A 12,415-nucleotide genomic window follows, 5' to 3' on the forward strand; every position below is an offset into this window, starting at 1 on the left:
TATTGCATAGTAACCCTTCTATAAAGTGCCTTGGAATGATTTACTACATTGAAGACACTAAATGCAAGTAGTTGTTGTTATTGTTGTCATCCTCTTCCTCTTCCTCATCCTCCTCATGTGATTGGTTCTTGATACCACAGACCTGCCAGGGATTGATATTAACTGCACTTTGCCAAGGTCAAACAGTTTTTCTCCAACCTCTTGATTGTGTTTGTTCTCAACATCTGACCCACCAGTGGAGAGCTTTCCAACTGAGTTTCTTTCTTTTTTGACTCAGCCCCGATTTCAGGAGTCGATCCCACACACAAACGTTGGAGAGTTTGGAAGTTATCCCTCAGATTGTTGGCCCCATCACGATGGATAAATACGAGACCATCCGGAAATATTTAATAAAGGTATTTGAGTCCTGATCATCCGTCTTGATGTTGTGTGGTTCTAGGATACATATAATCTAAGTAGCTGTGTGGGAAACAGATGCATCTCTCCACTTTGTCTCCTGCAGAGCTCAGTGTATTACTGTTTGCTTTCCGATGTAAGTCTTACAAACTAGAAGCTAACCCCTGCCCTTTATTTAAGTAGTCACTTGGCGATACAGAACCTGTATTGCTGGAAAAAGAGAGATGCAGTTGAAGCTTTTTGTTTTGCACTCAGAACAGATGCAGGAATGTCAATTTTCAAAGAGTATGTACAAACCATTTGAAAAAAGGTGCTAATTAGTTGGCGAGTGAACTCCGGTTGAGGCATTGATGTGGACCGTGCAGTAGGGACAACTATCCTTAATGATATTGCCTGGGCATGTTCCTTTCCCATGCACAAGTCCCTGTGTATGAATTATATAGACCTTCAAACAAGTGAAAGGAATCGCATTGCAATCCCTACGAATAATTTTAAGTTTGTTTTTAATGTAAGTCCTAGCCTGCACAGGACTGTTCAGAAAGTGTTGTACATTTGTGAAATCACATTTAAAATCTTTTGTGTGTCGCTCGCAAACTACAGAACTTATTCATACCCATTGACATGCCCTCTGCAAGATACAGGATCATGTCCAGGTGTTGCGTCATTATTTAAATGTTATAAAACAAAATATAGGTTGCTTGTGACTGACCTGTGGCCTATTCTTCACACCTTGGACAGGCATGTGACACCCCTCTACACCCACTGGGGAAACTGCTGGAGACACTGGTGGCAGTGTACAGGATGACCTACGTGGGAGTGGGTGCAAATCGCCGATTACTGCAGCAAGCTGTCAACGAAATCAAATCTTACCTAACTCGCATCTTCCAACTGGTCAGGTAATGAGAGCTGAGAGCCAGGACGACTGTCAGCAATTAGTTTAACCATTGCTGAAGTGGTGGATGAGTGCCACTTGAAGCTGCAAACTTGATTTGGCCCTCTGTTTTCTTTCAGATTTCTCTTCCCATTCCTCCCAGATGGAGACAGTCTAACCCCAGGAGCACACGATGATGAAGAGGTTGACAGCGAGGAAGGGGATTTACTTAGCCAAGGGTAAAAGATTGCTACTTGCTCAACCAGCCATGAGTGGGATTGGGCTGTGCCTGTTTTAGTCTTGGCTGAAAAGCTAGGACTGAGTCCATCGTGATGTTGGAAATCGATTATCCTAAAAACCAATGCAGAGATGCCCAATCACGGGGAAAGTACCACGTGGGTACAATGAACAGCATGGTTCTCCTAATGACCTGAGATTTGCCCCTGGCTATCTGAACAACTTTACCTTTTTTTATACTGATACTGTGTTGAGTGGTGCAGTACACCTGGGCAAAGACCGGGCATCTTTCTATTCCACCAATAGTTCTGCTTGCTGGTTGCATCCCTGGCACAGTGCCAAGTGGAAACTTAATTCTTCTCACTCCAAGGAGAGAGGGAGTGGGTGACCCTGAAGCATTTCGCATACCCTCCCAGTTTATCCATCAGCTCTCAGTTGCAAGGCAGCATCAGTAGCAGGGCTGTCAAGGTCTTGCTGGATTGGGCTTATGCTGTTGGTCCCCTGTCTTTTCCCATTATCATCACTTCAATACATTAGAATCGGGTTGGTTTGGAGATGCTGAATGTGTGAAGGTTAACCTCGTTCTTTGTTCCAGTAGGGTCCCAGTGGTTACGAGCTGTGGCTTGCTCCTTCCAGTCCTGTTACCCCGGCTCTATCCACCTCTCTTTACACTCTACGCTCTGGACAATGAGAGGGAGGAAGATGTTTACTGGGAGTGTGTGCTCCGACTCAACAAGCAACCAGATCTGTCCCTACTTGGTTTCCTGGGAGTACAGAAGTGAGTGTTGTTTTAAAGGAACTCTAAGCCACTGTTAAAGATGACAAAGGTGTTTGGCGCAGTGTGACGGGACGGAATGCATAGCTGATTGTGACTAGCCAGTGTGCCAAACCTGAATCTTCTGTGAGATGCTGAATGCCAGTGCAGTAAGTGAGTCTGTGGTGCATGGGCCTCACCTTGTCCTCATTGTTTTGAACCTTGCCTTGGCTAATTGTTTCTCCTACTGTGTCCGAAGTCATAGCATCAGGGATTCCAAATTCCTCTTGCCAAGACTAGCATATGACTTGTATAATTTCAAACAAGTCCATAATGGGTTAGAGAAATCAGGTTAGAATTGATGCCAAACTGTACAACTCTGAGCATGTTTGATGAGGACAGCAGAGAGGGAGCTTCACTCTGTATCAAACCTAAGCCTAAGGTCATGGCTTACTGGACATCAGTGCTCCTGGATACTTCAGAGATTTGTATAACTTACCATGGAGACCTGAAGGTTCTGAAGGAGTACCACTAGTGATGCTTTCTTGAGATCCTTCAAATCGAGCGGCAAGAATAGCAGTCCATTGTCCTTTTCCCAAACCAGCGTGGTCAGTGTGGAGGTGTTCATCACTTCAAACCAGCTCCACGTTATTCATGTGTCGGACATCACCCACCTGAAACAGCTGCTGTACTGGGAATTCAGTCACGAAAGGTGACTGTTATGAGGACCATGGAAGTGCTTGAGCAATACTCTCAAAGTATCCCTACCAATTCTTGGGAGTCCTTGGCTTGTGACAAACTGGTGAAGTCATTTAAGAAAACATTGAAGACATGGAAAGATAGTTTTGATAATGTGCAGGATTGGAGTTGAGGCATTAGACAGAGTACAGGAACCTCCAAAAACCACCTGCACCTGATCCTCCAAACAGCACCTGCCTACCCCACATGTGGCAGAATCTGCAGATCATGCATTGGACTATCAGCCATCTCAAAAGGCAATGGAGTGAAAGAAAATCATCTTTTTTCTGAAGAAGTAACTAGTTCTGTCACTGCCCTGGGAGTGTTCAGTTGTATATTATAGAGAGAACCCTGCCCTGTATTTACCTAGCTGTGTCCTTTTTAAGGATTTACACCATAATACCTCCGAGTTGAAGGATGCTGTGTCTAGTGACCAATGTATGGAGAAAGTGAGGACTGCAGATATTGGAAATCAGAGTCAAAAAAGTGTGGCACTGGAAAAGCACAGCTGGTCAGGCAACATCGGAGGAGCAGGAGAGTCAATGTTTCAGGCTTAACCCATTCCTGATGAAGGGCTTATGCCCAAAACATCGACTTCCCTGACCTACTGTGCTTTTCCAGACCCACACTCTTTTGACAGTGGCTAGTGTATGCTGACTGACAGAGGACTGGATTGTAATAGTCTCTTCCTTGAATTATCACTGGCTCAAGTGTGCAAATATGCTGTTCATGTTTATAGTCATGTGGTCTACTATGGTTTACCTTGCATTGATGATGCTTTACCACATCTAGTGAGTTTTAACCAGTTTTCTTCTGGTTTTAATTTTCAGGAAGTTTTGGCCTGTCACTGTCTGTCTACTTGGAGAGAAGATGGAGGTATAGACACTACATTTCTTCATATTATTGCTCAATTCTCCCTTCCACTTTTATTATCTTCTCCCTTTCCCCTTCCCCTTTTTCCTCGTTTTATTGGTCTCCTCTACCCTCTCGGGCAGTGATTTAATAATGAGGTTTACAATAACGTGTCAAAGTGAGCTTCACAGAAATGCAGACATGAGTGACAGACTGTCTGACTGCCGTTCTCCATTCCCCATTCTTGGTTAGGGAGGCCTCCTGTAACTAGTGAAAGAACTACACTGACATCGGCAAACTGAATTCCAAGAATCAAACCTTGACACCCTTTGTTGATCTATTCAACAGTGATCCCCCCAGGCTCAAATAACCTTCCATCTGTAGGTGTATTCTACTGAAATACTATATGGTAGACATCAACGACCTGTTCTATTTTACAACTTGAAAGTGGTATAGGTGCATTTTTTGGAGGGATATGATTGCATTGGAAAGGGTGTAGAGGAGATTTTCCTGGATATGTTCTGGACTGGAGCATTTCAGTTATGAAGAGGGATTAGACAGACTGGGGTTGTCTTGATTAGATTCGATTCCCTACAGTGTGGAAACAGGCTGTTCGGCCCAACAAGTCCAGACCGACCCTCCGAAGAATAACCCACCCAGACCCATTTCCCTCTGACTAATGCACCTAACGCTATGGACAATTTAGCATGGCCAATCCACCTGACCTGCACATCTTTGGACTGTGGAAGGAAACCAGAGCACCCGGAGGAAACCCATGCAGACACAGGGAGAATGTGCAAACTTCACACAGTCACCCAAGGCGAGAATCGAATCTGGGACCATAGTGCTGTGAGGCAGCAGTGCTAGCCACTGAGCCACCATGCCTCTTCTTTGGAGTAGAGGAAGTTGACAGGGTGGACATAACTAAGTTGCAAAATTATGTGGGGTATAGGCAGGGTAGACAAGAAGAAACTTCTCCCTAGATGGAGGGATCAGTGAATGGGACATACCTTTAAGGTAAGGGGCTGAAGGGTTAGAGGAGATGGAAGGAAAAAAATTGGATTCAGAGGGTGGTGGGAATCTGAAACTCATTGACTTTAAGCTGCAGTCAAAAACACTCATAATATTTAAGAAATATTTGAGATGTGTACTTGCAATGACAAGCATACGTGGCTATGGGCCAAGTGCTGGCTAGCTGAGATTAGAATAGTTAAGTAGTGGTTTTTGACAGGCATGGGTGTGATGGGCTGAAGGGCTTTTTTCTGTGCTGTTGATCTCTATGACTGTACAAACACAGATTCTGTCTGCAAATGCCTTTCAGTCCAATGTAACGGATTCTTTTGTTGACTCCAGTCTGTGCATTGCCAGTTGTAGTCAAAATTAGATTCTTTCTTTGGAGACAACAGTCAGATCTTCAGTCAGATTCTACAGGTAACCTGCTCCCTGATGTTCAGTCACAGCTAAATGTAAAAGAGGAGGTTGAATTCACATTGGAAATAAAACTTTAATTCTATACCAGAAATCTGAACCTAGAGAGTGTAATCTTTCTTTTGAATGTTAGCCAGAAGGAGATTGAACTCATTAATATGGATCTTTCACAACCGGACCCTCTGGGAAAGATAGCACGACAGACCTGATTAACATGCAGTTTAGCGATGTTAGCTCACAGGGTCAGTCTGTGAAAGGAATGTGAAACTGTCACTTTCCCAGTTCTGACATCTTATCCCTTGTAAGTCTCCAATCCATTTGCTTCCCAGCTGTGAATTTGCTATTAATCCTGATACAATCACCAAAGCTTGTGCCCACCATGCCCTTCACTCCAGCCTTGACTCCTCTATGTCCAGTCTTCAGCAAAAGCTATTTGACCAGAGCATTGACTAGTTGTAGCATGAGGTGTGGGAAGATACTCTGCACTGACCCAGTAGTTGAGCATAGAGAGGATGTTAGCTATGCCAAGTGACCTTCACCAACCAGTCTTTCCTCCCATCTAACCATTCTCTGAGATTTATACAGCTGGCAGAGTTTCTCCCTTTTCCTTGTAATGATGTCTGGTTCATCCTTCCCAGGTACAATCCATCACAAAGGATGTTTGCTACGCTTCTGCTATTGAAAGTTTACAGCAGATCAGGTAAATCAAGTGCATACTTCGCTGCCCAAATATCCCGAGGGTTTGTGAGTTGTTGTATAAAGAGGCACAAGACTGATGGACTTCAGTAGATTAAATGCAGTTCACTGTGTCTAACATCTCTTAAAGTCTAGCTGTGTCAACTAACTTATCACCTCACCGGATGAGAAAACTGTGTTAAGTAACAGTGGGAGTTTAAGTAACGTGTAATCTTTAGCTCTTGTGTCAGTATCTGCTGCCTGAATCTGAATGTACAGTTAACAAGGTTAGATGTGTTATGAAGGCAGAAAATTAAGTGTTTTTTATTTGTTCGGAGGTTACTACTCATTGAGTTGAGGCTGAAATTTTGACTGTTCCACGTGTGTGCACATGACCCCACCACAACTTCCTCAGTACAGTTCAACACATACACAGCCAGAGGACTAATTCAAAGTAACTCAAATTCATAGAGCAAGAGAGAGACCTTTTTTCTTCTATGTAAAAAAAAAAAATCCATGTTCTCTTAAAGCCACATTGACAGCCTCATGTGAGCACTTCTGATTTTGCACTTTGGGCACCATGGTTCACAATCAGTCAGGTTTCGGTCTTTAATATGGCTTCTCTGGTCTTATCAGCCGAGATCATAACATTATGTCCTCCGAGCAATAGCTCGGTCTTTTGGTTACTAACCCTGTGGTATCATCATTACACTATCGTCATGAAACAGTTAAACAGCAAAGTTTGAGGCTTTGTGAAAGACTGGCATTATATTAGAATGGAACCAAGGTTGAAAGAGTTCAGTTACATGGAGAGATTAGAGAAGCAGAGATTGCTCTCCTTGATGCAGTAAGTAGGAGTTTTAGTCGAGATCTTCAATGTGAGAAAAATGTAGAGAAATGATTTCCACTGACAGGAAGGTCATAGCTAGACAATTTAAAATATTTGTTGAATTGGAGAGGGGGTTGTGGAATTTCAAATGTTTCTTTTAGGAAGCGAGTTGTGAGCTAAAATGGGCCAAGAGGCTTCCTCCGGTCATGTACCAACGTGGTCTCCTTCTGGACTGGTTTCCATTGCAAAATGTCATGAATCATGGCAGAGTTACATTCCCAGGACCTCCTGGTTATGAAAAACTGTCTTTTCTCCCAACAGCACAACCTTCACACCAGCTGACAAGCTGAATGTTATCCAGCAGACCTTTGAGGAGATCACACAGGAGGTCCTGACAATGCTGCAAGAAGACTTTCTTTGGTCCATGGATGATCTCTTCCCTGTCTTCCTGTACGTGGTGCTTCGAGCAAGGTCAGAGTGCTTTTCAATACTCTAAGTAGCCCCTTTCTGTACAAATCACACTTACACCCACATCGTAGTCTTCTCTCATCTCTCAGAAATCTGTTTTGTCTGCAGTTAGTTGTCAACTCGAAGACCAAGCCTCCTTGCAAAATATCAAATGATTGATGGTACAACACAACACTATATCCCACACTATTTTGTACCCAATGACAGTACAGGAGCTTCTGGTGTCTCCCTTCATGTAAAGTGCTGCTGTGCGATTCTGAGCTGGGGTAGGAAAAAAAAACTAGGTTTGTTCAGCTGTTTTTACCGACTTGTCCTCGAATCCCTGGAAAGTGATTGGTTTGTGTTCGCCCCCACCCTAATTCCCACCCAATAAATTCTTGATCTTTATCAGGTATGTGCACTTGGTCTGGGAGGAGTGTGAGAAGTGCTTAGGCTGGTGGAGATTGTACTCATTTCCTCTCCTCGATGTAAAAATGGCAGCACTATTCTTCAAGAAACTGTCCCATCCCTACCCAACTGCTCAAACCTTGTGTGCCCTGGGTGTAAATATGGGCAGGACAGTGGGACATCACTACGTTGTACGATCCTGTTCACAAGCCTCTGGCAGGACCCACATCCATTGAGCAGGCATCCTCCCAGTTCTTCAAACTCTTCCTTACCTGACACCGTCACACAGCAGTGATTAACTGCAGAAAGCCCGACTGATGTACTTTGTACCCCTTGGCCACTCTAGCAGTCAGTCACCCTTTCAACACTGAGCAAAAGAAAGACTTGCATTCTTGTTGCACCTTTGGCAATCTCAGGATATCTCAAAGTACTCAAATGCCAATAAAGTACTTCTGAAATGAAATCACTGTTGTTATGTAATAAATGCAGAGGCCAATTTATTCGTGGTAAACTCCCACAAATATCATTGTGATATTGATCAGGAATCTGTTTTTGTAATGTTGTGCAAGGGATAAATATTGGCCAGGGCACCAGGAAAAACACCCCTCTTCCTCTTCAAATAATACCACAGGATCCCTTTTACATCCAGCTAAAAAGCACACTTGGGTCTTGGTTCAATGGTCATCTGTAGGATGCCATCTTCAGTGCAGCATGCCCCCGGTACTACATTATAGCTTCAGCCAGGATTGTGTGGTTGAATATCTGGAATGGGACTTGAACTTATAACCATCTCATTCAGGGATTGAGGTGCTTGCTGCTCACTGAATCAAACTTGGTCAGAGACAAAAAAACTGCAGATGCTGGAACCCAAGGTAGATAAGCAGGAGGCTGGAAGAACACAGGAAGCCAGACAGCATCAGGAGGCAGATAAGTCTCAAAAGGGTTACACTTGAAATGTTGACTTCTCCACCTCCTGATGCTGCCTGGCTTGATGTGTCGTTACAGCCTCCTGCTTGTCTATTCACTGAATCAAGACCGAAACTTCGGCTGTTCTACATGTGCAAGCACACGCCCTCACCACAGCTCCCTCAGGACAATTCCATACGCACAGCCAGACAACTAACTCCAAATGACTCACCAGCCATGATATATCCTTCTGAAACTTTAGTTGCCTAGTTCAACTTGGGTATTGAAACCTTCCCTTCTGGTTGGACATCACTCGTGCATCATTTTGGGAAAGGCTAAAAATTGCTTTCTAACATAAAGTTGCATTCTTTTACCATAGGATCAGGAATTTGGGCTCAGAGGTTCATCTGATTGAAGATCTGATGGATCCTTCAGTACAGCACGGAGAACAGGGGATCATGTTCACCACCCTGAAGGTTAGTATGGGACAAATATAGTACTTAGGGATGAGGGAGGAAAAGAGGGATTGTCACTGGGAGAGGGAGGGAAGGATGGGAGCATGTTGCTAGGGGAGGGAGAGAAAGAGGGAATAGGTTGCTGGGCTCAGGGAAGGAGGAACAGAACACTGGGAGGAAGGGGACAGGTTGCTGAGAAGAAACGCAGGAATGGATTGCTGGTAGAGGGAGAACTTGGGTCACACTGAGTGTGCTGCCTGGATTCATGCACTGCTAGAAAGCTGTGTTAAGAAGCGACCCATGCAAGCTCTGTGCAAACCATTGGAACAAGGGGCAAGGCAGTATTTGCAATAATGCGTAAAATGCTTTTCACTAACAATTTAATATTGTTTTGTATTGATCTGCAGGCCTGCTATTATCAAATTCAACATGAGAAGCTAACATAGGAGAACACAGACCTTTCCTCTCCATTCCCTTCCTCTGACTCAAATGAACTGTGCAACATTTGGATGGCTGGCCTGTGGATGCAGATGTGGTGCATTCGAGCACCCAGTTAGAGACAAGCCCGTTTTGGTCTTGACCGTGTTCTGTCACTCCCACTCACTCCCAAGATCTCTCACTGAGTTGTTCTCATTCAGATGCTCATTCTGCTCATCTCTCTTCCCTGCCTTGCAAACTCATTCACCCACCTTCCTTACCTTCCTTGCACACACATTTGCTCAGCCTCCCTCATTTGCTTCCAACCTCCCGTGCACCTGAATACTTTTGCCTGGGTGTACACTCCCACAGTGACGGAATTTGACCTGAAAAGTTTTAAATCTGAACAACTGAGGTTAACTTTACAGCTTATTTCACATGAAATGTATTTATATGGTGTTTCATTGGATAACAAAAGAAAATTGGTTAGGACTTATCCTAGAGTAACAATGCACCAGAATCAAGAAATGAAATGACTGACAATGTATTTGTGTTGTTACAGAATAGACTAATTGGAAAGTGAGTACAGAGAACTGTTCCAGTATTTGGGGACATAATTCTGTCTGCTATTACACTGAATATTAGGGATATGTGGCACTGCTATTTCTCAGTCTCCTGGAACCCCCTCATTTCATCTGTTGAATAGGGACAGAGACGGGGGGACATTACGCCTGCACACTTTAGGAGTTCAGGGAAGACAACAATGTAATGGCAAGTCAATATCAAACGTTAATGAGACCACAATTGGAGAAGTGTGTACAGTTTCTGAGCTCCACACTACAGGAAGGATGTTGAGACATTTGTGAATTAGCTTCATTAGGAAGCTGTGTGGTTTGGTGAATTGACAAAACTTGAAAAATCAGAACTATTTTCATTAGAACAGAAGATGGGCGAGGTTAGAGACTGTATCCAATAGTTGCTCTGGTATGGAATGATGTGGGCAGTGGGGGAGACTGTCACAGAGGAATCATGGTAAGTACATGGTTCAGCATCAAAAAAGGTGTAGGATTATATAAGATATTTTGGAAAAGTAACAAGCAGTCTTAGAAGATTGTGAGGCTGTGAAATTCACCTAATAAATTAATGGGGAGCCTTGTTATTTCCATTAGTTTCTACAAATTCCAGTTGTTTTTATTTGTAGTTGTGACTGGTTGGTTGAGTTGGGACCTCCTTCTGCCCATGGTTTCTGATCTTCATTATTCTTCCCCTTCATTGCTTTGAGCACATATAGGGAATCATGGGTAATAATTGTAAAAGAGATTTGAAACCCTGTCCCACTTGGATTCACCTCAAACCCTCTTTGTTTTGCCCACTAAACAAAGCTGTGGCGCTTTTGGGGGCTTCGTTGTTCAAAGGGCGTTTTGATTAATTCCAGATGTCAGTTGCCACTTTTTCATTGTGTTGACACCAGCTGAGGTTCGATTTCTTTTCATATTCCTGCTTTTTCTTTAGCCATTTTCAGAATCATCAAACGTGTGTCTTCCTGAGTCATCTGTACAAATTCACTTGATAATTCTGAAATTCCTCTATCTGCTCTAAAATTCCAGTTTTGCCTCATTTTTAGATTTCCCCCTCAGTGTCTGTGTCAGTGTCTGAAAACCAGTGATCTCTTTCCTGTGACTGGCCATCTGACCTCCACACACTACTCCAAATGTGATTGATCAGTGTCTAATGCAGTCACTTGACACGTAAATGTGGAATATAGATCTAAAGTAAAAGGTGCAGTACTGGAAATGTATTGCTCTGTCCCTCGTACTCTCTGAGGTATCCGATTTCCCTGAGATGGATGGGGATAGCGCTGACCCCCTCAAGGTCACAGCTCTTCTTGAGGTACCTCTGCACTGCAAACCCGTGTACATTTTGTGATTGTCCAGGAATCATGTGATTTCAGCCTCCGCTAGGGGAACAGGGTATCTGCTGTGTGCAGATGGAGATAGGAACGTGAGAAGGTTAAATTCCCCTCTGGGATGACAGGCTGCCTAAAGTGTTTCAATATAAACTGGCTTCCCATTGAGAGTAGGTTGTGTTCTCTTGTGATCTGCGTGCATGTTGAGTTGTGATAGGGAACACCAAATGATTCTCCCACTCTTTATTTAAGTGCCCTGTCAGTGAGAGACATGGGATGTGGAATCTTTGCTTAAGGATAGGCTCGAAGGGCAGTGTGGGTGACTTATACATAATATAAGGCCATTTTGCCTGTTTAAACTTCCTGCACAGATTGCTTCCCACCTGCTGTCTGCATTTCTGATGGCCAGTCATTGCTTGAGGTCTGTAGGACATTTTAATGATTAATTCCTGTAATATTTTGCTCCTCTCCACTTCTGCCTCCCAAGCTGTATTTTCTATAATCCTGTTAACCCTTTGATAAATGGGCCAGAGCACTGAAGAATCATTGTTGTAACTCTTTCACTGGCTGTGGGGTTCAGTGGGTAGCTTATTCACCTCAGAGCCTTAAGTTTAAGGGTCACACCCCGCACCGGAGTCCATGAGCCAGGTTGACACTCTGGTTCTGAGGGAGTGTTGCACTCCTGGAAGTGCCATCTTTCAGTTGAGACATAATGAGAAGATGGTCCCAAAGACTGAGTCAGATAATTAAAAGAAAGTCCCTCAATAATTTGATCAGGACATGCAAGTAATTCTGAAGCACATGAAGAATCTCAGGGTCATGAACCCTGCCTTTGATACTGCTGCATTGAGAGTGCTTTACAGATTCTGTCCTGTCAAATATTGTCACACTCGTATTGCAGTATTCTATTTATTAATAAAAGGTTTAATATTTTGTAGTCTTGTGAAAACATTGAAGAGATTGAATATAAATCTAAAATGTGTACAGAGAATTGTTTTAAAACTGACATTGTATATTGTGTTTCACAGTATATTGGATTATTGTGATCCACAATGGCTGCAATAAAGTGGAACTCGCGCCTCCTCAGGCACCTTTA

The 12,415-nt window shown here is 43.5% G+C and overlaps 1 protein-coding gene across 6 annotated transcripts in view; it reads left to right on the plus strand.

The window, feature by feature from the left end:
• als2b (alsin Rho guanine nucleotide exchange factor ALS2 b) overlaps window positions 1-12,415 on the plus strand; it is a 123,708-nt gene extending 111,293 nt beyond the window's left edge. For all 6 annotated transcript variants that reach the window (XM_043693128.1, XM_043693127.1, XM_043693130.1 and 3 more), the window contains 9 exons: window positions 278-395; window positions 1,135-1,292; window positions 1,408-1,506; window positions 2,103-2,282; window positions 3,827-3,872; window positions 5,915-5,976; window positions 7,102-7,251; window positions 8,921-9,017; window positions 9,404-12,415. In XM_043693128.1, the coding sequence (XP_043549063.1) occupies window positions 278-395; window positions 1,135-1,292; window positions 1,408-1,506; window positions 2,103-2,282; window positions 3,827-3,872; window positions 5,915-5,976; window positions 7,102-7,251; window positions 8,921-9,017; window positions 9,404-9,442 (949 nt within the window). In that variant the 3' untranslated portion in view covers window positions 9,443-12,415. The remainder of the gene's footprint in view (window positions 1-277; window positions 396-1,134; window positions 1,293-1,407; window positions 1,507-2,102; window positions 2,283-3,826; window positions 3,873-5,914; window positions 5,977-7,101; window positions 7,252-8,920; window positions 9,018-9,403) is intronic.

Source organism: Chiloscyllium plagiosum, chromosome 7 (assembly GCF_004010195.1).
Source record: "Chiloscyllium plagiosum isolate BGI_BamShark_2017 chromosome 7, ASM401019v2, whole genome shotgun sequence".
Taxonomy (NCBI): domain Eukaryota; kingdom Metazoa; phylum Chordata; class Chondrichthyes; order Orectolobiformes; family Hemiscylliidae; genus Chiloscyllium; species Chiloscyllium plagiosum.